Below are 26518 nucleotides of genomic sequence, written 5' to 3' on the forward strand. Positions count from 1 at the left end.
TTTACTTAAACACTGTCTTAGGAAATCCTTTCATGACATCTCTTCACAGAGTATGAAAAGTAATATGGCTGCTGTGTTGACAAAATGTCTACTTGATGATAGAATTCTGTATAAAACTAAACTGCAGAAGTAAAGAATAATTTCCTTTTTAGCAAAATTAAGCAGCATAAATAAAATTCTGACTCCTGAAGATTTTACAATGGATTTTAATAATAAGTCTGTACAACCAAGTTGCCCTTTTATGGTTTAATAAATTCTCCCCATACTCAGGGATGACCATGCTAAACGTACCCTCCAGAATCTCACCCTGCTTTATCCTACTGAGATAGCTGCTAGTCACAAAGCACTTATGCCAAAATGAAAATAACACCAGACAGAAGTCAGAAGGAAAGAGTCCTGCCCTGCTGGCTGTTTTCTGTATATGTGACCCTGACACATGCCATAGCTGTGGCATGTGGAAGTAGCTGAGTTCACTTAGGATGGAAGCTGTAAGAGTTGTAGGTAAATAAGTAAGGAGACGGTGTTTTCTCCTTCCACTTACCTTGCTGATACCAGTGAAGTCTGGGAAGAAGATCTAGAACTGTGACGACTCCCTTTAGTACTAGCTGTAGGTAGTGCTAAACCACTCTGGAAGGATAGTCAATAGCAGTCAGTACCACTGCATTTTATAATATTTTTCATTAGACTTCACTTTATGATGAATACCATAAATTTTTTTCGTGAAATGTTTAAGAAATATATTTAACTAGAAGATACTCTTATTACCTGTTGAAAGTATGTTTGAAGGATAATACCAATCTCAGCATTTTCTTCTGTGATATCAACTAACATTTCATCAATGATCTTGTGAAGCTGTTTCACTTCACGAAGTTTGATATCTTGTTCTTCTAGTGTTTCATCTTTCGTGTCTTTCAAAAGACGGATTTCCTTGATGAGTTTTGCACACTGTTGGTCAACAGTAGTCAGTTACTATTTAAACCTGTTTTCTAGAACTTAATATTTTTTAATGGGTGAAGGAGGATTTGGGGTTACCATTTGGAACTCCAAAAAAATATAAATATGACAGGTCAGTTTTTAAAAGTTACCAATACCTGTTTAGTTACTCTCTCTAATTTTGGCTTCTGCTCCTCAGTTTCTCTCCTTAGTTGAAGTGTGTAAGCTTGCTTCTCTGATATTTTTTCTTTGACATTATTTGTTAAATGTTCTATAACTGCTAAAGTATTTTCCATGCTCTGCAGAAAATAAAGGTATTAACATACTTATTGGTTAGGATCAGAAATAACTTTTATAACTTGCCAAGTATTCATTTAATTTCGATTCATTTATTTTTGTATACAATGTACATTCTGTTGGTAGATAATAAGTATAATGGCTCTATGGATTAAGTTTTATATATAATTCCACTGGAAAGTATTTTTATGGTATTTGGGAGAAAAATAAACAATTCAAACAATGATTGTTGAAAGCATACAATTTTCAAAGATTCCTAATTCATATCACCTGTTCCTTCCACTTTATTAGTCAAAAAAAATCTAAATGTTTATAGAGCCTGCTTATTACCAAGCACGTTGTTTCCTTATCTTTCAGACTTTTAAGGAACAATCTTTAAGGTGATATTAAAGGATTTAAGTGAAATAAAGTTCATTAAATAAAAGGTTAGTGGATAGATCATAATTAGCTAGCTCTGATTCATCAGCTAATCAACAAGTAATTGTCAGGAGTCTAACCTACACTTTAGCCCTGGGATTTTAACTAATTTAGTTAATACTTCGATCACTTATTTTTTTTCTCATTTAAATGAGACATCTCTCACTATCTAATTCTCTAAAAAATTGTCTTTGTACAAGATAACAAGAAAGAATAATGATGGTTAACTTTTACTAAGGTCTTATTACTAAAGCCTGTAGAATTTACCTGGATATCTTCCTGTAGTTCTCTGATTTGTCTTTGTTTGTATCTGTGTTTTTCATCAACAGCTCTCTTTTGTTCTTCTAGTTGAATTTTTACCTCATACTCAGCACCTAGAATTTAAAGAATTTTTGCTCTAAATTTTTAACATGCTGTGTAGAAAGCAAGCTTAAAGTCTTACATAAGTTAAACTTTTAACTTTTTTTTATGAAAGGTTAAATTCCTTATGTCTAGTTGTTGAAAAACAGGACATGAAATAACTATTTTTATTTTGTCAGCATAGAGCAGCCAATATGCTGTTCTCTTCAGATTTGAAATTAATTCCCTAGAGAAGTGATATGCCATATCACTAGAAGTAATAATGGAAATAACACCTTAGCACTTATTTTAAAGGAGGGGGATTAGTTTTTCCAACTGAATCAAACATGATACACTTTTGTTTTCCTTGTCTCATAGTGTTCCTCTTTTGAAGGTAAATAATTCTACAGTTTTCATTGCATGTATATTTTTAAAGTTTTAATAATTCCTACATACTAGATGGAGTCACTTTCTTAAAAGATTGTTTGTAATTGTTGTTGCAGCTGTTCAGCACTTGCAAGGTGTTTCCTAGAGCATAGATTTCTTTTTCAGCTTTGTTGATCTTAGCATCCAAACTGTCACCTTCCCTTTGAAGTTCTTCTTTTTCTTGAGCAGCCTATGAAAAATGGAATAGATTGGTTAAAAGTATCATGGGGGAGAATGTCTGTTTTCAGGGCAGGAAATAGTTAACTCACAACAATACCAGTTTGCCGTGGGGCCTACATGCAGCACCAAGCATTTATTTCTTGCACCTGATTTAAAGTAAAAGACCAAATCCTCAAGGCCTTCCAAATATAGCACATAGGCTACAAAAGCATGATGGCAGTGTAGTAACCAACCAAAGCTTACATGAAAACTCTCCAACAAAAATGAACGAAAAGTTAAGCCGGTATAAACTTTACTGAGAAGATAAATAAGGTTAGCTAGAAGCGGTTTCAAACTAGATATTAAATAAAAAGAATGTATGTTTCTCACCTGAAAGCGGCTTGGCACACTTTCTCATTTTAAGTCTTAGTGGTAAAAGAGGTGAACAAAGTATACCCATAAAGTGTCACATATTTTTTAAAGGAAAAATACTGCATGATCCTACTTATATGAGGTACCTAGAGTAGTCAGATTCACAAAAACAAAGTAGATTGGTGGTTGCCAGGAGTTTTGGAGAGGGAGAAATGGGGAGTTATTGTTTAATGGGTACAGTTTCAGTTTTGAAAGATAAAAAAAGTTCTGGGGATGGCTCTTGTGTTGACTGCACAGCAATATGAATATACTTAGTACCACTGAACTGTACACTTAAAAATTATTAAAACAGCAAATTTTATGTATAATCACATTTTTAAAAGTTTTAATTAGATGATTGTGATAAATATGGCTAGAAAAAATGAAGTCTGTAAATTGCTGAAAACCAAAAATTCCTCAGTGAGTGAACATACCCAGTGACTTTTTCCAGCTTAACTGTCACTGAGCTAAGCCTTCTAGAGTTGTACCCAAACAGTTCCAAGGAACTGCAATTAAGGGTTGAGAGGGATAGCATGCATATATATTTAAAAGTGCCCCCGTGAAAAGATGCTCAGCATCACTAATCATTAGAGAAATGTAAATCAGAACTACAGTGAGGTACCACCTCACACCAGTCAGAATGGCCATCATCAAAAAGTCTAAAAATAACAAATGCTGGAGGGGGTTTGAAGAAAAGGGAACTCTCCTACACTGTTGCTGGTAATGTAAATTGGTACAGCCACTATGGAGACCAGTATGGAGGTTCCTTAAAAAACTAAAAATAGAGCTACCATATGATCCAGCAATCCCACTCCTGGGCATATACCCAGACAAAACTATAATTCAAAAAGATACATGCACCCCTATGTTCATAGCAGCAGTATTCACAATAGCCAAGACATGGAAACAACCTAAGTGTCCATCAACAGATGAAAGGATAAAGATGTGGTACATGTATACAATGGAATATTACTCAGCCATAAAAGAGAATAAAGCAATTTGCAACAACATGGATGGACCTAGAGATTATCATACTAAGTGAAGTAAGTCAGAAAGAGAAAGCTAAATATCATATCACATATATGTGGAATCTAAAATATGACACAGATGAGCATATCTATGAAACAGAAACAGACCCACAGATATAGAGAACAGACTTGTGGTTGCCAAGGGGGAGGGGAGTGGGGGACGGAAGGAGTGGGAGTTTGGGATTAGCAGATGCAAACTATTACATATAGGATGGATAAACAAAGTCCTACTGTATAACACAGGGAACTATATTCAATATCCTGTGATAAACCATAATAGTAAAGAATATTTGAAAAAGAATATATATATATAGCTGAATCACTTTGCTATACAGAAGAAATTAACACAACATTGTAAATCAACTATACTTCAATAAAATTTTTAAAAAGTGTCAAAACCCATTTTTAGTCAAAATCAACTAATAATTTCATTGGTAAATTTATTCAATCCCAAGTATCTATATTTAAACCAGAATGTGGTCACTGGAATTTTTTTTGGTAATGTTTTAATTCTTAACATTTTCAGTTGTTTTATTATGCTTCAAGATACGTTACACATTTTTATAGCAAATAGTACATAATAAAAAATTAAGCTTAGCAAAGAAAATAACGTTCTTAGGTAAATTACATCTAATTCTTTCAAGTTGAGTCTAGAATTAGCAAACATTTCATTCAAAATATAGTGTAGGGAGAAAGAGCTAGAATGAATCAAAACAGCTAGATTTTAGTTGTGGATTTCCTACTAGTAAGCTGAGTAACATTAAGTCATTTACTTCCCTACTCCAAGGTCAGTTTGTTTGTCAAATGAATGAGTTGAATTTGTTCATTTATACAAAATCCTGATCTAATTCCATAAATACCTTAGACTTCTAAACAGTGGTAAATAGAAAATCAGTCAGAGGTGTGCACTCCTGTAGAATCAGATAATCCCTGTAGGGCCCACTAGAAAATGCCAGGTCTTTGGTGTCACCATGCAGTGGCATCATTGTACACCCATTGATTGCTTTTGTCCATTTTCAGACCATGGATAATTTTTCTCAACATAAGCCAGATTGACTTCAGTTATAAAGAAAAGTTTCCATTTTACACATCTGGCACATGTGAAGTGTTATGAGTAAAACATTTAAATATGCTGACAACAAAAAATGTGAATAACTGTGTGGCAAGCTATGGACCCTGGAGGAAAGTGAAGTATGACATCAGGAAATTAAGAAGGGCAACTGATAGCCTTGATTAATTTCACATATTCACTATAGTGGCACAGAAGGAATACTCTTCCTCATAAAATTTGCCTGTTTTCCTGAGAAGTGGATACTTCATCATCATCATCATAACAGCAATAACGGTAATGATAGCTAATATTCACTGAGAGCTCATTTTGTTCCAGACACTGTTTAAGGGCTTTACATATATTTTCTCATTTACTTCTTAAAACAAAAGTAACAATATTACCCTAATATTTTAAGTGAGTAAACTAAGACCCCAAATGGTTAAATAACTTATTCAAGGTCACCTACCTAATCAGTGATAGAACCAAGGCATGGACAAAAGCACTCTAACACCAGTGCTTTTATGTAACTCATCAAAGCCCTTGTTGGTAGAGAAACTTAGCTGGAATTGCAACATCTATCTACTTCCCATCATTTAACAGACTAGAGCCTACAATTCACCCCTTGGGAACCTTCAAAACCTGAGAGGAGGAAAGTCCTGTTAATAGTGGGCAGAAGCCTCACATACTAATAAAGACTGATGAGTTATAAGAAGGGTTTGAGAGCTGGGACTCATTTCTCATATAGGTTGGGTGGAATTTCCTGAGGCAAAGTGGCAGACATATCACACAGTGTAGTAGGTTAGGGGCAGCCTTAAGGGCTACAGAAGGAAACTTAGAAGATTAAGTAGAAGTCCAAATGGAGGGTGCATCCACAAGGGCCATCCTCTAAAGATGTGAATTGGAGATCTCTTTCTCACTCCTATCCATGTATGATACAGGAAAAATGACCTAAAGTTACAATCTCCATTACTTCTTTGAACTGTTTAGAGTAACTTCCCAGACCTCTCTGCAAAGGAAATCACACCTGTTCAGGGTATTTTCTACAAGGGAAAGATGAATATAGCAGTAGTCAGGAAGGAAATTGCATCCAAGTCCTGATCACTTCTAAATTTCCCTTTAGGGTTACAAGGTACAGATAATCACGAGATGGCAGACAACTCTCAAAACATCAGAAAAAAACAGTAGATTCGGGCTTCCCTGGTGGCACAGTGGTTGAGAGTCCGCCTGCCGATGCAGGGGACATGGGTTCGTGCCCCGGTCTGGGAGGATCCCACATGCCACGGAGCGGCTGGGCCCGTGAGCCATGGCCGCTGAGCCTGCGTGTACAGAGCCTGTGCTCCGCAATGGGAGAGGCCACAACAGTGAGAGGCCCACATACCGGACCAAAAAAAAAAAAAAAAAACAGTAGATTCACCTGATCTGTTTGTCTCCCACCTAAAACGAAAGCAAAGGAACAGCCCTCTTCCTCTCTAGCTATCTGCCATACCAGGACAGCAATGATAAACTGGAGTGTAAGATTCAGAGGTGGTGTAGCTCTAGGTGACAATAAAGTCTAGGCTGTGGTCACATGAGTGCATGACTACAGTGAAGTAAAGCTTTGAGCCTGAGGTTTTGAACAGGTTGTCACAACATGTTAAGGACACCCAGAGTGACAGTGGGTCTTAGAGTAAAAGAGATTATGAACCTTGAATAAATGAAGGAAAAAGACATGACACAAATGATAGCAAAAAAACAGTGTCAGGGTGGTCCAGACCTCTCTTTGACCTCGTGTATAAAACTAATAATGCTTCAGTACCTCCATCTAGCAAATCATGTTTTATGACCTAATTAAGTGTAATAGCTACTGGAGTACTATGAAATTTGAAATTTCATGGCAAAAATAAATTTGCCATTTTGGTTTTTAACAAAGAGCTAAGAAAGAATGAATACTTCATTCTATCACAACTGTAAATCCATTAAGATTACCTTTATTACGTAATAGGCCTGCGTTTTCTCCTCTTCTCCCTCAGGAGGCAGCATAACAACAGTAAGAATTTCATATCTATTCTTCAGCTTATCAATTTTACTTAGCCGCTCATGAAACTCAGCACTAGTATGAAAAGGAAAAGAAAAATTAAACACTGAAAAACAATATACTTTTAAAGGACTACTGTTCTTACAGAAGACAGTTTTCTGTTACTACTGAACTCAAACAGTTTAAATATATTCTCACGTTGCAATTTTATAATTCAGTGTGAAGGGTCTCAGATTTCACCCAATTTGAAAGCTAACAAGTTAGCCCGCCACAGTTTCATGGATGCTGGCAAAAAAACACAAGATTTATGGGTCAGAGGAAAAGGCCTTTATCACTCATGGCACATACCAAGTAGCATGAGCTTCCTATTTGCATTAGTTCCCCTTGCTCCCAAAGTGCCATGCAGGTGAGGAGGAGCTCAAATGGATGCTGCACATACAGCAGGTTTATGTCACAACTGAAGAACCTCAAGCTTAGTTAATCCAAATATTTTATAATGGAAAATAAGCAAACATACCTAACCTTTGCTGCAGAGGGAGATACTATCTCTAGCTCCCAAGGCTGCTCACTATCCAAACATCTTTTAAAAGATGGTCCAGTGCAAATCAAAACCACAATGAGATGTCACCTCACACCCATGAGAATGGCTACTATCAAAAAGACAAAAAAAAAAACCAACAAAGTATTAGTGAGGAAGTGGAGAAACAGAACCTTTAACCACTATTAGTGGGACAGTAAAATGGTGCAAATGCTATGGAAAGTATGGCAGTTCCTCAAAAACTTAAAAATAGAAGAGCCATATGATCCAGCAATCCCACTTCTGGGTATATATCCTAAAGAATTTAAAGCGGGTTCTCAAAGAGATACCTGCACACCAATGTTCATATATTATTCACAAAAGCCAAGATGCGGAAGCAAGCCAAATGCCCATGGACAGACGAATGAATAAGATACATAAAATGGAATATTATTCAGCCTTAAAGAGGAAATTCTGTCACATGCTACATGGTGAACCTTGAGGACATTATGCTAAATGAAATAAACCAGTCACAAAGAGAAATACTACATGATTCCACTTATGTGAGGTATCTAAAGTAGTCAAATTCATACAGAAAGAATAGTGGCTACTAAGGGCTGGGGGAAGGGGGAAATGGGAAGGTAATATTTAATGGGTATAGAGTTTCAGTCTTACAAGATGAAAAAGTTCTGGAGATCTGTTGCTCAACAATGTGAAAATATATAACACTACTAACTGTACATTGTAAAATTGTTAAGATGATAAATTTTATGTGTTTTTTACCAAAAAGTTTTAAAAGATAGTTTCAGTTTTATAAGATGAAAAAGTTCTGGAGATCTATTGCTCAAAAATGTGAAAATACTAACCCTACTAACTGTACATTTTTAAATGGTTAAGATGATAAATTTTTTTTTTTAACCAAAAAAAATTTTTTAACATCTTTATTGGAATATAATTGCTTTACAATGTTGTGTTTCTGCTGTATAACAAAGTGAATCATCTATATGCATACATATATCCCCATCTCCCCTCCCTCTTGCGTCTCCCTCTCATCCTCCTTATCCCACCCCTCTAGGTGGTCGCAAAGCACCGAGCTGATCTCCCTGTGCCATGCAGCTGCTTCCCGCTAGCTCTCTATTTTACATTTGGTAGTGTATATATCTCAACACTACTGTCTCACTTTATCCCAGCTTACCCTTCACCAGCCCCCATGTCCTCAAGTCCATTCTCTATGTCTGTGTCTTTATTCCTTTCCTGCCCCCTAGGTTCATCAGAACCATTTTTTTTTTTAGATTCCATATATATGTGTTAGCACATGGTATTTGTTCTTCTCTTTCTGACTTACTTCACTGCATGACAGACTCTAGGTCCATCCACCTACTAAAAATAACTCAATTTCATTTCTCTTTATGGCTGAGTAATATTCCATTGTATATATGTTCCACATCTTCTATATCCATTCACCTGTCGATGGACACTTAAGTTGCTTCCATGTCCTGGCTATTGTAAATAGTGCTGCAAAGAACATAGTGGTGCCTGACGCTTTCTGAATTATTGTTTTCTCAGGGTATATGCCCAGTAGTGGGATTCCTGGATCATACGGTAGTTGTATTTTTAGTTTTTTAAGGAATCTCCATACTATTCTCCATAGTGGCTATACAATTTACATTCCCACCAACAGTGCAAGAGGGTTCCCTTTTCTCCACACCCTCTTCAGCATTTATTGTTTGTAAATTTTTGATGATGGCCATTCTGACTGGTGTGAGGTGATACCTCATTGTAGTTTTGATTTGTTTGATTTGCTCAACATCACTAATCATTTCCCTAATGATTAGTGATGTTGAGCATCTTTTCCTGTGTTTGTTGGCAATCTGTATATCTTTGGAGAAATACCTATTTAGGTCTTCTGCCCATTTTTGGATTGGGTTGTTTGTTTTTTTGATATGGAGCTGCATGAGCTGCTTGTATATTTTGGAGATTAATCCTTTGTCAGTTGCTTCGTTTGCAAATATTTTCTCCCATTCTGAGGGTTGTCTTTTCATCTTTTTTATGGTTTCCTTTGCTGTGCAAAAGCATTTAAGTTTCATTAGGTCCCATTTGTTTATTTTTGTTTTTATTTCCATTTCTCTAGGAGGTGGGTCACAAAGGATCTTGCTGTGATTTATGTCACAGAGTGTTCAGCCTATGTTTTCCTCTCATAGTTTTATAGTGTCTGGCTTTACATTTAGGACTTGAATCCATTTTGAGTTTATTTCTGTGTATGGTGTTAGGAAGTGTTCTAATTTCATTCTTTTACCTGTAGCTGTCCAGTTTTCCCAGGACCACTTATTGAAAAGGCTGTCTTTCTCCATTGTATACTCTTGCCTCTTTTATCAAAGAAAAGGTGACCATATGTGCCTGGTTTTATCTCTGGGCATTCTATCCTGTTCCATTGATCTATATTTCTGTTTTTGTATCAGTACCATACTGTCTTGATTACTGTAGCTTTGTAGTATAGTCTGAAGTCAGGGAGCCTGATTCCTCCAGCTCCGTTTTTCTTTCTCAAGATTGCTTTGGCTATTCAGGATCTTTTCTGCAATTTTTTTGTTCTAGTTCTAAGAAAAATGGCATTGGTAGTTTGATAGGGACTGCATTAAATCTGTAGATTACTTTGGGTAGTATAGTCATTTTCACAATGTTGATTCTTCCAATCCAAGAACATGGTACATCTCTCCATGTGTTTGATCATCTCTAATTTCTTTCATCAGTGTCTTACAGTTTTCTGCATACAGGTATTTTGTCTCCTTAGGTAGCTTTATTCCTAGGTATTTTATTCTTATTGTTGCAGTGGTAAATGGGAGTGTTTCCTTAATTTCTCGTTCAGATTTTTCATCATTAGTATATAGGAATGCAAGAGATTTCTGTGTGTTAATTTTGTATCCTGGTACTCTACCAAATTCATTGATTAGCTCTAGTAGTTTTCTGGTAGCATCTTTAGGATTCTCTATGTATAGTATCATTTCATCTGCAAACAGTGACCGCTTTACTTCTTTTCTGATTTGGATTCCTTTTATTTCTTTTTCTTCTCTGATTGCTGTGGCTAAAACTTCCAAAACTATGTTGAATAATAGTGGTGAGAGTGGGCAACCTTGTCTTGTTCCTGATCTTAGACGAAATGGTTTCAGTTTTTCACCATTGAGAATGATGTTGGCTGTGGGTTTGTCATATATGGCCTTTATTATGTTGAGGTAGGTTCCCTCTATGCCTACTTTCTGGAGAATTTTTTATCATAAATGGGTGTTGAATTTTGTCAAAAGCTTTTCCTGCATCTATTGAGATTATCATAATGGTTTTTATCCTTCAGTTTGTTAATATGGTGTATCACATTGATTGATTTGCATATACTGAAGAATCCTTGCATTCCTGGGATAAACCCCACTTGATCATGGTGTATGATGCTTTTAGTGTGCTGTTGGATTCTGTTTGCTAGTATTTTGTCGAGGATTTTTGCATCTATATTCATCAGAGACACTGGCCTGTAGTTTTCTTTTTCTTTTTTTTTTTGCAGTACGTGGGCCTCTCACTGCTGTGGCCCCTCCCGTTGCGGAGCACAGGCTCCTGACACGCAGGCTCAGCGGCCATGGCTCACGGGCCTAGCCGCTCCATGGCATATGGGATCCCCCTGGACCGGGGCACGAACCCGTGACCCTGCATTGGCAGGCAGACTCTCAACCACTGCGCCACCAGGGAAGCCCTGTAGTTTTCTTTTGTTGTGACATCTTTGTCTGCTTTTGGTATCAGGGTGATTGTGGCCTCGTAGTATGAGTTTGGGAGTGTTCCTCCCTCTGCTATATTTTGGAAGAGTTTGAGAAGGATAGGTGTTAGCTCTTCTTTAAATGTTTGATAGAATTCGCCTGTGAAGCCATCTGGTCCTGGGCTTTTGTTTGTTGGAAGAGTTTTAATCACAGTTTCAATTTCAGTGCTTGTGATTGGTCTGTTTATATTTTCTATTTCTTCCTGGTTCAGTCTCAGAAGGTTGTGCTTTTCTAAGAATTTGTCCATTTCTTCCAGCCTGTCCATTTTATTGGCATATAGTTGCTTGTAGTAATCTCTCATGATCCCTTGTATTTCTGCAGTGTCAGTTGTTACTTCACCTTTTTCATATCTAATTCTATTGATTTCAGTCTTCTCCCTCTTTTTCTTGATGAGTCTGCCTAATGGTTTATCAATTTAATCTTCTCAAAGAACTAGCTTTTAGTTTTATTGATCTTTGCTATCGTTTCCTTTATTTCCTTTTCATTTACTTCTGATGTGATCTTTATGATTTCTTTCCTTCTGCTAACTTTGGGTTTTTTTGTTCTAATTGCTTTAGATGTAAGGTTAGATTGTTTATTCAAGATGTTTCCTGTTTCTTGAGGTAGGATTGTGTTGCTATAAAGTTCCCTCTTAGAACTGCTTTTGCTGCATCCCATAGGTTTTGGGTCATTGTGTTTTCATTGTCATTTGTTTCTAGGTATTTTTTGATTTCCTGTTTGATTTCTTCAGTGATTCTTGGTTATTTAGTAGTGTATTGTTTAGCCTCCATGTGTTTGTGTTTTTTACAGATTTTTTTCCTGTAATTGATATCTAGACTCATAGTGTTGTGGTCAGAAAAGATACTTGATACAATTTCAGTTTTCTTAAATTTACCAAGGCTTGATTTGTGACCCAAGATATGGTGTATCCTGAAGAATGTTCCATGAGCACTTGAGAAGAAAGTGTATTCTGTTGTTTTTGGATGGAATGCCCGATCAATACCAATTAAGTCCATCTTGTTGAATGTGTCATTTAAAGCTTGGGTTTCTTTATTTATTTTCTTTTGGATGATCTGTCCATTGGTGAAAGTGAGGTGTTAAAGTCCCCTACTGTTTTTATGTTACTGTCGATTTCCCCTTTTATGGCTGTTAGTATTTGCCTTATGTATTGAGGTGCTCCTATGTTGGGTGCATAAACATTTACAATTGTTATATCTTCTTCTTGGATTGATCCCTTAATCATTATGTAGTGTCCTTCTTTGTCTCTTCTAGTAGTCTTTATTTTAAAGTCTATTTTGTCTGATATGAGAATTGCTACTCCAGGTTTCTTTTGATTTCCATTTGCATGGAATAACTTTTTCCATCCCGTTTCACTCTGTATGTGTCCCTAGGTCTGAAGTGGGTCTCTTGTAGACAGCATATGTATGAGTCTTGTTTCTGTATCCATTCAGTCATTCTGTGTCTTTTGGTTGGAGCATTTAATCCATTTACCTTTTAGGTAATTATTGATATGTATGTTCCCATTACCATTTTCTTAATTGTTTGGGATTTGTTTTTGTAGATCTTTTCCTTCTCTTGTGTTTCCTGCCTAGATAAGTTCCTGTAACATTTGTTGTAAAGCTGGTTTGGTGGTGCTTAATTCTGTTAAACTTTGCTTATCTGTAAACTTTTTAATTTCTCCTTCGAATCTGAATGAGACCCTTGCTGGGTAATCTTGGTTGTAGGTTTTTCCCTTTCATCACTTTAAATGTGTCCTCCCACTCCTTCTGGTTTGCGGAGCTTTTGCTGAAAGAACAGCTGTTAACCTTATGGGGACTCCCTTGTATGTTATTTGTTGCTTTTCCCTTCCTGCTTTTTTTTTTTTTTTTTTTTTTGCGGTATGTGGGCCTCTCACTGTTGTGGCCTCTCCTGTTGCGGAGCACAGGCTCCAGACGTGCAGGCTCAACGGCCATGGCTCATGGTCCTAGCCACTCCGCGGCATGTGGGATCTCCCTGGACCGGGGCACGAACCTGTGTCCCCTGCATTGGCAGGCAGACTCTCAACCACTGCACCACCAGGGAAGCCCTCACTTGCTGCTTTTAATAGTTTGTATTTAATTTTTGATAGCTTGATTAACATGTGTCTTGGTGTGTTTCTCTTTGGGTTTATCCTGTATGGTACTCTCTGTGCCTCCTGGACTTGATTGACTATTTTCTTTCCCATGTTAGGGAAGTTTTCAACTATAATCTCTTCAAATTTTTTCTCAGACCCTTTCTTTTCCTCTTCTTCTTGTGGGACCCCTATAATTCAAATGTTGGTGCATTTAATAGTGTCCCAGAGGTCTCTGAGACTGTCCTCAATTCTTTTCATTCTTTTTTTTTTATTCTGCTCCCTGGCAGTTATTTCCACCACTTTATCTTCCAGGTCACTTATCCATTCTTCTGCCTCAGTTATTCTGCTATTGTTTCCTTCTAGAGTATTTTTAATTTCAGGAATTGTGTTGTTTGCCACTGTTTGCTCTTTAGTTCTTCTAGATCCTTGTTAAATGCTTCTTGTATTTTCTCCATTCTGTTTCCGAGATTTTGGATAATCTTTACTATCATTACTCTGAATTCTTTTTCAGGTAGGTTGCCTATTTCATCTTCATTTATTTGGTCTTGTAGGTTTTTACCTTGCTCCTTTGTCTTTCCAGAACAGGAAAGCCAGTGCCTCTCCTTGCAAGGCATGCAGAAATATGAGAAACCTTTGGAGAATTGTCTCCTAAGATTTTGATTTTTAAATCTCCTTGTTACTTTTTTCCTTCTATTCCAGTAAATTTATATTTTTAAACTATTTTTTAACTTATATAATAATAATACTAAGAATGTTAATATATGCACAGCAACATGGACAGTGACTTGTTTGCCTGCTACAACTTCGTGAAAATAAGCCTTCCAATCATGGTGAAAAGAAATCTTCAACATACCAGGTTCCTACTCCTAAAGAAAGTTGATGGTAAAATATATTAAGTATCAGAAGTTACAGCTTTACTTATTTTGAAGTATTATTATTGTTTCATCAGAAAATATGTACTCGTCCTTTATGTGATTTTAAAAGACAAGTCTTGTTGCCCTTCTAGCTTAAGATGGTAGACTGAGCACAAGAATCTCTCTCCTCCTTCCTAAAATGGAAAAGATTAAAAGAAAAATAAACCAAAAAACCCACCACAGCTCTGGGAAAAGAAAGAAAATTTTTTCATGAATTCATGAAAAATGGAAAACAAATGGAATATGATTGACAGGATGAAAAAAAATGGAGATTCAGAAGATTATATAGTAATAAGAGCCATTTTTCACCAAAGAAGTCTGGAGAAAATCCAAACTCAGTAATAAGAAATAAAAAGAGCAAGAGTGATCTCTGAGGCTACTGTCAAGGTAATTAATAAAAGGATTGCCTATAGAACATCTGGGCCACGCTCCTCAACCCCTCAAAGTACATAGAAATGTTGGCAGGAATTATTTATGCTCCAGTGATAACCCTCAAAATTACCAGAGTTCCTAACATTGTATGTTGAAGCTGGAGAGAAAAGCAAAAAAGAGCATGAAGTAATTCCAGGCCTCCACAACAATGGAGGTTAATAAAAAAGAAAGGCAGTGCCAGCCAGAAATGAAACCTTTCATTGCCCAAAATAAACCCCTTATGCTCCTTACAGGACAGACTAGCCCAGAGTTTACAGTCAGCCCTCCCAGTTAGGGGAGAGACCTGTTAGAAAAAGCAATCTACCTAATTGCAGAAGGAACCCATACCAGCCAGCTATACCAATCACCATGATTATTAATTAAGCATTTGTTAATAAATATAACAGAGCCAAAGATTATCAGCATTTATGAAAAGCTAACGGTATGAATGAAAAGAACAAAATGAGCAAAGACAGAATAGACCCTAGGAGAAACAAAGATAATGTATGGGATAGAAAAAAACTTTCAAAGTATTCTAATTAGTATCTTCTAAAACATGAAAGGATATTACATCCAAAAATGCCCGTAAAACAAGAATGGGCTGCTATGAAAAGAAAGAACCAATGAAAGAATAAGAGTTCTCTCAAATAATCTCCACTTTTTAATTTAAAAGTAGTAAAGAATACTGGGCATGGTGGGCACAAGCCTGTAGTGACAGCCACTCAGGAGGCTAAGGCAGGAGGATCTCTTGAGCCCACGAGCTCTGTACTGTAGTGTGCTATGCCAACTGGGTGTCCGCACTAAGTTGGGCCTCAACATGGTGACCTCCCGGGAGAGGGGGACCACCAGGTCGGAAACGAAGCAGGTCGAAAGACTGAATCAATGATATAGAGAGAGGAGAAAGACAGAGGGGCAGGGTATGGGGAGAAGACAGAAAGGATGCTAATGGGGCGAGAGAGAATACCTTAAAAAGTGGAATAAAAAGAATAAAAAATTAAAATGAGAGAAAAGTTAAGAAATCTAGAAGACTAAGCATCCAGTCTTAGTCTTGAGCAACAGATGGAGAGCAACAGATGGAGAGAGTGGAGCAACAAAAATGAGCAACAGATGGAGAGAGTGGTGTGAGAAAAAAAAATTGAAAAACTAACAGAAAAATATTTTCCTGATATGAAGAAAGACTTGAATGAAATAATTGAAGGAGCTCACCAAGGGTCAAACAAGAAAAAGGATAAAACACCCAGACACACCCATGAAAGTTCTGAAATCCCCCAAATAAAAACATTGTCCCAAAGCTTCCAGAAAGAAAACAAAAACCAGGTTCCCTATCTGGAACCAGACCTCCCATAAACAACACTTTAATCTGGAAGAATATGAAACAACACTTTCAAACTTCGACTGTAATTCAAACATGGGGAAGAATAAATATGTTTTAAGCATACAAGGACTCGAAAATTTCAGAAAACATCAGTTCTTGAGAAAAAGTTTCAAAACATATTCCAGAGAAATGAAATAAGAATCCAAGGAAATAGAATAACAAAAGATACATGAAAGAATATTAAACCAAGAAACAAGTAAAACACGTAGCTAGGTTGAAATTATTGCTGGCAATTGGCTGTACAGTTTAATGCAAGTTATAAGAAAGAGTTCTTTTCAAAGCAGAGACATAACATTAAAAACAAATAACAACCCGAAACTATAATCGGTGATTTCAATAATAAATGAAAGATGGAGAAAGGAAATACAGCAGTAAAACATGCTAAAAGTTGTAACTATTTTAGGAAGGAAAAAATAATAGTAACTAATCTTCAGTATTCAGAGAGATAGGAAGATTAGAATTTCTTTTGAATTTAAAAATAAAATAATTTAAATTAGAATATACATACTACAAACAAAGAGGAAAAAAGGGGAAAAATTCAGTAAAACCAATGAAAGAACAGAAAGACAAAGAGAATACCTACCATATGATCCAGCTATTCCACTTCTAGGTATCTACTCAAGAGAAAAGAAAGCATATGTCCATACCAAGAACACATATGTTAATAGCAGCTTTATCTGTAATAGCCCCAAACTGGAAACAACTGAAATATTCATCAACAGGTAAATATATATATAAATTAGGGTAGACACATACAGTGGAATGGTACCACTTAGAGATAAAAAGCCAAGGTCAGCAAACCATCCTATACCTGCTACTTGTTTTTGTACAGCCCATGAGCAAAGAATGGCTTTTACATTTTTTAATGTACAATGGTTGAAAAATCAAGAGAAAGTTTCTATTTCATGAAATACAAAAATTCTATGAAATTCAAATTTCGGTGTCCATAAAGTGGAACACAGCCACACTCATTTATTTGCATTTTGTCTAGGGCTGCTTACACTCCATAGTGGCAGAGTCAAGTTGTTGCAACAGAGACTATATGGCCAGCAAAACCTATAATATTTACTATCTGGCCGTTACAGAGAATTGTGTGGGATACAGCTAGGTAATACTTCAGGGAATTGCTTTAGCCTTCAAAGTGGAAAACTAATTAGCTAAGCATCTTATCTCAAGAAGTTAGGAAAAGAACATAAAAATAAATCCACAAAAATAGAAGAAAGAAATAGTAAATGTGAGAGCAGCAATTAATAAAATAGAAAATGAATTCACAATAGAGAAAAATCAGCAAGAGTTTATTCTTTTCAAAGAGTAATAAAATTCATTAACTACTGGCAGGACTTATCCCACCCAAAAAAGAGAAGTCACAATAACCAATATCAGGAATGAAAAGCTACAAGCACTGCAGCTATTAAATATATAATAAAATAAAATAAAAATATTGTGAACAACTTTATGGTAATAACTTTGAAAATTTAGAAGAGATGGAAAATTTTTCCTAGGAAAAATATATAACTTACTAAAATAGATTCAAGAAAAAAATACAAGATCTTCATTGTCCTATAACCAATAAAATGATTAAACCAACAGTTGAAAATCCCCCTCAAAAAACTCCAGATGTCCAATGGCTTTACTGGTGAGGTATTTGAAAATTCAAGAAAGATATAATTCTGCTCTTTTACAAGCTTATGCAGAGTGTAGAAAAATAAGAAGCACAAAGATCATTTTATAAAAGTAGATGTAACCTTAATAACCTGATAATTTGACAAGGGCAGGAGAGAGAGAATTATAAGCATAGATGCAAAAATTGTATAAAAATATTAGCAAACCAAATCTAGATACATACAAAATGTAATATGTAACAAATAGCTGTATTTATTACAGGAATGTAAGTTTGTTTTAACTTTGAAAAAGCAATCAATATATTCAATTATATTAACAGACTGAAGAAGCTACATCATATCAGTGAGTACAAAAAAAGCATATAATAGTCAACATTCATTCCTGATTAAACAAATTAAAACAACCTCTTAGCAAAGAATGAAAATAGATGGGAACTCACTTAATATTATAAAGAGAATCTCAAAAAAACACTATAGTAAACTTGATACTTAAAGATAAAACAGTTAAAACTTTCCCTTTAAGATCAACCACCTGCAAGACAAGGGTACCTGCAATCACCACTGCTATTCAGCATTGAACTGGAGGTTAGATAACAAGGACAATAAAGTAAGAACAAGAAAAGTTATAAAGATTGAAAAGGAAGACACAAAACTGTTATTTGCAAATGATGTCAGTGAAATACCTAGAAAGTAGAATCTACAGATCAATTGTTAGAATTAATAAAAATTTAAGCAAGGCTGCTGAATACTTAATATACAGAAATCAACTGCATTTCTATACACCAGCAACAAACCAAAAATGAAATGCTTTAAAAGGAGATAACACTGATAGTAACATTAAGAAAAAATAGCATGTATCCAGGAATAAATCTTATAAAAGATATGCGAAATCTCTAGGGGAAAACTGCTTCAATAAATGCAGCTGTCGGGTATCCATAAGGGAAAGCATGTTATTGGACCCTTACCACAAACCATACACAAAAATCAGTTCCAAGGAGATTAATGATCTTAAGGTAAAAGGATAACTCTAAAGAATGAGGAGTTAGCCTAAGGAAAGAGAGGGAAAAGCATAGATTTGTAGCTAAAATATGGCCTATGTATTATATTAAAAGCTTTTTCAAACAAATAAGAAAAAGATGGACATCCAGGGTGGTGGAGGGAGCAGTCAGTTCTTCTGACATTACTCTTAACGTTTTTAAAATTTGTGAGCAGGATTTTAAAACTCTAATTGTTACCTTATATTTTGCCGTTCTTGATCAACACATCTTATTTGTGATGCAAGCATTTTTTTGTGAACCTTAATTTCTTCATTCCGTTCTTCCATAGCAGTGTGTAATTGCTGTTTTCTTTCTTCCAGAGAAAGAACTTCTTCTGCCTTACTGTGAAGCATATCTCGAATACGTTTAACCTCAAGTTTTAAAAGATTGTCTTCTATCATCAAATCCTATCAACATAACAAAATCGTCAAATATTGAAATAATAATTTGCATATCCAAACCAAAATATATTTCCTTTTTATTGCTACAAAAGTCAAACTTGAAAATATAACATTTTCTAATTTGACCATTGACCAAGATATTAATTAGGGTTAAATTTAGATTGCTCTGAGTCATGACTGATTTTCCTTTTATTTTTATTTTAAGGAAAGGGTTTATGGTTATTCCAAGTCTTTTATTATAATTCAATTTTAAATTCAAGTTTACTAAAAAAACAAAAAGAAGAACATATAAAATTGAAAGTTACAATGTCCAGCAAATATATGAAACCCAATGGATGAGCATTTTTATATTCTAAACTAAATCTTACAAAATAATGTGTAAATACCTTTTTATTTTAAAACAGTTCAGTCATGAGTAGAGTGCTGACACAAGATCACACTAATAGATCAGTTTTCAGAATAGAAAGCCCAGAAAAAACACTCTAGAATATAAGATTTTGTGAATTCAAAACAAAGCTTGTTAGCTGGAGAAACAGATTAGATCCCCATATCTCATATGTACCAAAAATAAATGCCAGGTGAATGAAAGAACTTAATGTAAGAGATTAAACCAGTGCAGCCACTAGAAATAGTAAATATCTGTTTGATTTTTAGTGTGATGAAAAAGTTTCTAAGCATAAAAATTATACAGGGAAAAATACTCAAACATATAATGTTAAAAAAAGTTTTTATGTCAAAAAAAACTGAATAGAAATTTAAAGACAATGGGACAAATATTTATGAGTTAATATTTTAACATATGAAGATCTTTTGCCAAGCATTTAAAAAATATAAACCACCTGGGGACTTCCCTGGTGGCGCAGTGGATAAGACTCTGCACTCCCAATGCAGGGGGCCCCGGGTTCAATCCCTTGTCAGGGAACTAGATCCCACATGTGTGCCACAACTAAGAGTTTGCATACCACAACTAAGGAGCCCACGAGCCACAACTAAGGAGCCCACCTGCCACCACTAAGACCCAGCACAACCAAATAAATAAAGAAACATATAAACCTCCTAATGGAAATATGGGCAAGAAAATGAACTAGAAATCCAAAAGAAAAATTATGGAATATAATAGAAAAAAATGTTTAAACATTTTAATTGAAACATAAGTATTTTAAATTTTATGTTTAAACATAAAATGCTTTAAAATGTCACCAATTTCTAAAGTGCAGACTAAAAACAATGAGATACCATGTTTGCCCATCAAATTGACAATAATTTTATAAATTATATTATCCAGCCCTGGTGGTGGTGAGTAAAATAGAATGCTTACACACTGCTGGTAGGAGTATTAACTGAACCCTCTAGAAGGCAATTTGGCTTGAAAATAGTTTCAAGACACTGAAAATATTCATTCTTTTTGAACCATAATTATACAGCTAGAAATTTATCCTAAGGAGATACATGAACAACTGTACAACGAAATATGTGCACAGTACATGATAGCACCATTTAGAATAGCCAAACACTAGAAACACATATCCAAAAATAGGAGATGGTTAAATAAATTACGGTAACTTCATGCAATGGACTGTAGGAAGCCTTTAAAGATAATTAATGTTTAGGAGACATGTGCAATATACTTTTAAATTTTTGAATATAATATATAAAGCCAATTTTCTTTAAAAGACTGAAAGAAAATAATATACTATAACACTTTATCTTCTCTACAGTGATTATAGTGACTTATTTTCTTCTTTATAATTTGGTATTTTAAATTTTTCTACAATTAGCATGAAAATATGTGTTTTTTAATATTATATATACATATGATTCTATTGCACCTGTTTCAAAGCTTTGGCTTTATTAAGTTCTTTCTCTGATCTGTCATTGAAGAGGTTTAGTTCATTTATTTTGGTCATGAGGGACTGTTTTTCATCACGATTTTTACTATTTGACTTCTTGATAAAGTAAAGATCATTCTGTAAAGAGGAAAAAACGGTACATAAATACATATTTTAAATAACAATATTAAATACATACTACTAAACATGACTTACATTAAACCATATGCTCCATTAAATATTTATAATATAATATTATAAATCTCACCCTTCATGCTCTTATGTCTCTAATAGAATATACATGGATGTTCACATAGAAGCATTTTCATTTTTATTATCTATTGATGTTTGGGTTCAGTTTGAGTTCAATAATTCTAGGAAATATTATGTATGATTACAGTTCAAACTGAACTATTACGTCCTTGCCATTTACGGGGAGAAATGGGAGGGTGGAGTTCAAGCTTTGGTTAAATACATGGTTCACCTTCTGGAGTTCATTATTTGATTCAACCCAAGTCTCAGAAGGTAAAAACATTAACAGTCTGAGAAAGCATAGGGTCTTGGTTAACTACAAGCTCTGGAATCAGACAGCCTTAATTATATATTAGCCATCCAACCCCAGTGGGCAACATACTCTTCCTCAGTTTCCTCAGTTTCCTCATTTCCAAAATGGAGATGATAACTATACCTACCTACCTGGGTTGTTGTGAGGGTTAAAGAATTTACTGTCAAAGAATATGTGCAACAATGTTTGACACATGGAAGTGTCTATTATTATTATTATTATTACATATATAATCACATACTGCTGGAGAGAAAAATGCTAGATAAGATCTAATTCCACTGAATGAATAAATGGGTCATACATACTCAGATATTAGTTTTCTAGCTTTATACCAGTTTGTATCCTCCCTCCCACTCAGAACCAGAACAAGGTTTGTTCCCTTTGTCCCCCTTAGCCCCTCTTAGGGGACATAAAGCAAAACGTTTCTATTGCCAAGATCTGTCTCCCTTCTCTCTCTCTCTTTCTCTCTCTCTCTTCCTCTGTCCCTTCCTTCTTCCCTCCCCTGCCCTTCTCACTGCCTGTATTCCTCTGAACTATCAGGACTTAAGATTGAAGCAAGACATTAAGAATTTTTTTTCACATAAAGATGTGATTTCATAAAATTAACTTTTAGAATGAAATTTTTAATTCAAGGTAATTTTCAACCAGAAGAAATTTGTCTCTACTATTCAAAATAATAGATGGAGTGGCATGGGAAAGAGAATGCAGAATGACTTTACAATCTAATGCTACTATTGAGAAGAGAAAACCTTCATTAGAAGCTTAACTAGCTTTAATATCTTTATTAATTTATTTACCTCTCTGTCAAAACCAGCTGGGATAGGCATAAGTACTAGCCAACTGCATAATGGACAGAGCCCCAGGGTAGCTAAAAGGAGGAACACTAGAACCATCCTCACACAGGAAAACAGACACAGTTCAGGCTAGGGTCAAAAAACATGTCCAGATACAAATGTCACCCTCCTATTATTCTGTAGCACTAATATTCTCATATTCTATGTAATTAAAAAAATACCATTTATTGAGTACCTACTAAAAGCACTGTGTTAAGACATACATTGCTTCTAATTCTCCCAAATGCCCTAAAATAATATTAAATATTGTTTTCCATTTTAAAATGAGTAAACTAGGACTCAGAAAAGTTAAAATATCAGTTAGTGGTGTAACCTTGACATTCAAAACCGGTTCTGCTCTTTTCCACTAAACCAAGGAAACAGTCTTCTAAAAATTTAATCAGGCTACAAACCACTCCAAACCAATATTTTGTCATGTTAATTTTTTTTTCCCCTAATTTAAAAAAGTAGTAGCTCCCTTTCACCTTTGTAGCCCTGAAGGAATTCAGGGCAATTCTTCTTAGAACCACTAGAGGACACTCATCACTAGCCTTTCCAGCTGTTTAACTTTTAAACCTCTGGAGTTCTCCCCCTATTCAGGTCCATGTTTTCACTCCTTCACTCTTCCCACTGTAAACTTCCCAGTTACACTTTAACATAGGTTTTATATTACACAGATTCCCCTAACACAGGTTTTATATTGCCATAAACATTAAAGTACCTAAAGATGAAGAACATTTTTACCGTATTAACAAAACTGAGTCATCTGAAATATGTAACTAAGTAAATATTTGAATAAAAATAGATGACCCATAAAAGAGCAGCTTCTTTTAGATGCCACTTCAGACATAAAAAGCAATCAAGTTATTATGGCAGATACATAATAGAAAACTGGAATTTATCAATTTTTTAAATCATGTACTATTTAAGACTATTTTTAAGTCACATGGACCACGGATCAAATCCTAGCTGTAATCATGGACAAGTTACTTAATCTGTAAAACAAGTATTATCTTCATCACAAGACATTTATAAGGATTAAATGAAATAAGATACTAAAGGCATATACTTAGCATACAGTAAATGCATAATCAATAGTAATGTTACATTCTCATAGTCAGTATAGAAATATAAGCATTAGCTCATACACTTGTTATACATATGGGTAGCTTGGCAATTATCCTATCCAAAGTCAAGTCTTAGGAACACGTTGACTTAAAACAAAATGATGACTAGGATATTTGAAGCATAAAAAGTATTTTAACTAAGTTACATGAAGCTTCTTGATCTGTGTTTCCAAAAGGTTAAATGTAGATTTTTTCTCTTCCAATGTCTTTTGAAGTTCAACAGTTTTTGCTTCAAGGGCTTGTTTTTCTTCTGAGTTAATTTCTCCCTTTAACCGTGACATTCGGCGTTCCACTTGTTGAATGTAAAAATCCTGTTACAGGTTTTAAAGGTAAGTTAGTAAGAAGAAACGGTTAAAACCATTTCTATAAATGCAAAAACACTGTAAATACTTTCTTATGAATTTGGCCTGATGTCACCATTTACTAAAGTCACTTTCACCCTTCAGTGATTTATAGGATGAAATCCTTCTTACTGTAAGGGAAGAAAGAGCAAACTATTCTTCAACAACCAGAGTACGTGATAGTAACACAGAACTAATCTGAAAATATAATAAAGCAGCTAGGTGGTCATTTATCATACTCCCATGATGGAACATCAGTAAATCCACTGGATTTACATGGATATGGATTTTGAGGGTACATTTTCTAAGGAGTACAAAAAAAGAATCACAAATTGTTAGCCATGAAAGTCTCAAATATGATGAACTTCTAAAGAATTATTCTGAAAATTATACTTTAGAGTCTAATTTTGAGAAACTAAGAACACATTAGATGGGGAAATTAAGACATAGAGAGGGAGGACATTAAGAAATTAACATGAGACAGAATATATAAATAGAACAAAAAAGGAAAAAAATTTAAAACATTTTTTGGTCTAGGGTTGGGGGTGGGGATGCCGATGTTTGCACAACATACAGTCATAGGGGTTTGGGGTTTTGTTTATTTGTTTGTTTGGTCACGCTGTGTGGCATGTGGGATCTTAGTGCCCTGACCAGGGATTGAACCCGCACCCCCTGCAGTGGAAGCGTGGAGTCTTAACCACTGGACTGACAAGGAATTCCCAACATACAGTTTTTCTAGGTTTCAGACATCCCATTCCTTGTTTTGTTTTACTCCAGGTCCAGTTGCTCCAGGTTCCTTTAAAGCATGGTCTCCCTCACTAGAGCTGTCGATCCTCTTCTCTATTTATTTCAGATCAAGAAAAAAAAATAGCTTTTAAGGCCCCCTCACCCTTCGCTGACCTAACATGATATCCCATCTTCAGCATCTGTCTATCCCCCCACCCCAAGAGTTCTTAGAAATCTTTGTTTTCTTAGGACACTGCAGTATCTTGACCATCACAATTATAACAAATCAATATGAAGACATTCATAAGAGTAACATCTACCTGATTGTACATAATTTCTTGCTGCTGTAAGGTTTCAAAGTCCAGTTTATGTAACTGATGGTTGAGGTGCTTTAGAGAAGAACGTGTTCCTTCAATTTCAGATACAACAGCTTTTTCTTTCATTGTCTCAGTCTGTAATTCCTGAACTTTCTTAAATAGCACATCCTTCACTATGTTCAACTGAACTTCTACTTCCTGATAATAAGAATAACAATGATTAATGAAATATAATACCTTGTAATGTTTTATTGCATGAATATTATAATTTGGGGGTCATAAATGAACCCTCATTTTAGCCCTTAAGAATATAAAGCCCTTCCCACAGTTTCAACAAATCCCCAACATTGCTTGTAGTCTACTCTAGTCTAGTAGACTAGAATAGTAGTTTTCTATTCCTGTGTCATGCACCTTGATCTGTCATCTTAATTCTATCCTATGTCACCTTAGCCTTAGAATTTGACCATTCCACTGGTCTCCTTAGAACATAAAATATACTGAAGACACACAGCTTCTAAGCTCACAAAGTTTACTAAAGTATTGAGAGTGTTAAGGGAAGAAATCTCCCACCTTCTTTTTGGTACTATCCAGTGGTGAGCAGATAAATTTTAACCATCAGCTTTCTAGTAGATGGGAGGTTACAGGGAAGAGGCTGATTTCTATGATTATTTTATTCCCACTATGGCCAGTTTCAAGCTACTAACATGATTCCTCTAAATGCAGAGCTAGGAAGAGATATGCCATAGCAGACCATTATGTAGTATATCTACTAGACAGATATAACAGATGTTAATAGTCTTAAGTAACCTTAAAAGCATAGATAACAGTAAAATGCAGTAAAATAATTTGCAAGTGATATGTACTGAGTACATATTACTTTTATTTTTAATATAATTTATTTAATTGTAAGTCTATATAATTTGATTTTTAATAGTAGCTATGTTTAGCATTTGACTTTAAAAATTCCAGAAAATTTAACTATCAGCTCTTGTGAGCTGGTGAGAGCTGGCCCCAACACACTACTGGCACTATCACTATCCCTTACTCACACCTTGCCTGCAGCTGACTTCCCTACATGTGCAGCCCTCTAGCAAATAGAAACTGGTACCCCATTCCCACTTCTCCTTTCTCAGGAGGCAGGTCCGTCTTGATCTCACAGTGCCACATCAATATATTCTAGGTTTCAAACAGATCTCCCATGCCAAGATCTATTGAAAGCTCTCATTTTAAAATGTTGAAATAATTTCCCTCTGTGTTCTTATACCCAGATAAGCATATTTCCCTTTGGCATCCAATGAACCTCAATATGAAACAAAAGAAGTCTGTGACTGGCACATTTAAATTTTCACAAATCAAGAAATATCTGATATAACCTTATAAAATGCATTCTTTTTCATATAATAGACAATTTTCACTGGGTTTAAGACCTTCTGAGACTGCTTGGCAGAGTTTTAAAGTCAGTGCTTGGTGGTGAATAACAGCAAAATATATAGAGTTGAGATTTTTTTCAAACAAACAAAAACCCCCAATAACCACAAAAAACAAGATTATGAACCCAGCCCT

At 35.2% G+C, this 26518-nt stretch overlaps 1 protein-coding gene across 1 annotated transcript in view; it reads right to left on the bottom strand.

Moving 5' to 3' along the window:
- Positions 1-26518, bottom strand: part of CCDC39 (coiled-coil domain containing 39) — a 49672-nt gene that overhangs the window by 3768 nt on the left and 19386 nt on the right. The window contains exons 10-19 of the mRNA XM_032630245.1: positions 24959-25153; positions 23718-23882; positions 21047-21184; positions 19015-19223; positions 7027-7150; positions 2443-2602; positions 1915-2021; positions 1092-1232; positions 766-945; positions 542-627 (exon numbers count right to left, since the gene is read on the bottom strand). Coding sequence (XP_032486136.1) covers positions 542-627; positions 766-945; positions 1092-1232; positions 1915-2021; positions 2443-2602; positions 7027-7150; positions 19015-19223; positions 21047-21184; positions 23718-23882; positions 24959-25153 — 1505 coding nt within the window. The remainder of the gene's footprint in view (positions 1-541; positions 628-765; positions 946-1091; positions 1233-1914; positions 2022-2442; positions 2603-7026; positions 7151-19014; positions 19224-21046; positions 21185-23717; positions 23883-24958; positions 25154-26518) is intronic.

This window comes from Phocoena sinus, chromosome 4 (genome assembly GCF_008692025.1).
Source record: "Phocoena sinus isolate mPhoSin1 chromosome 4, mPhoSin1.pri, whole genome shotgun sequence".
NCBI lineage: Eukaryota > Metazoa > Chordata > Mammalia > Artiodactyla > Phocoenidae > Phocoena > Phocoena sinus.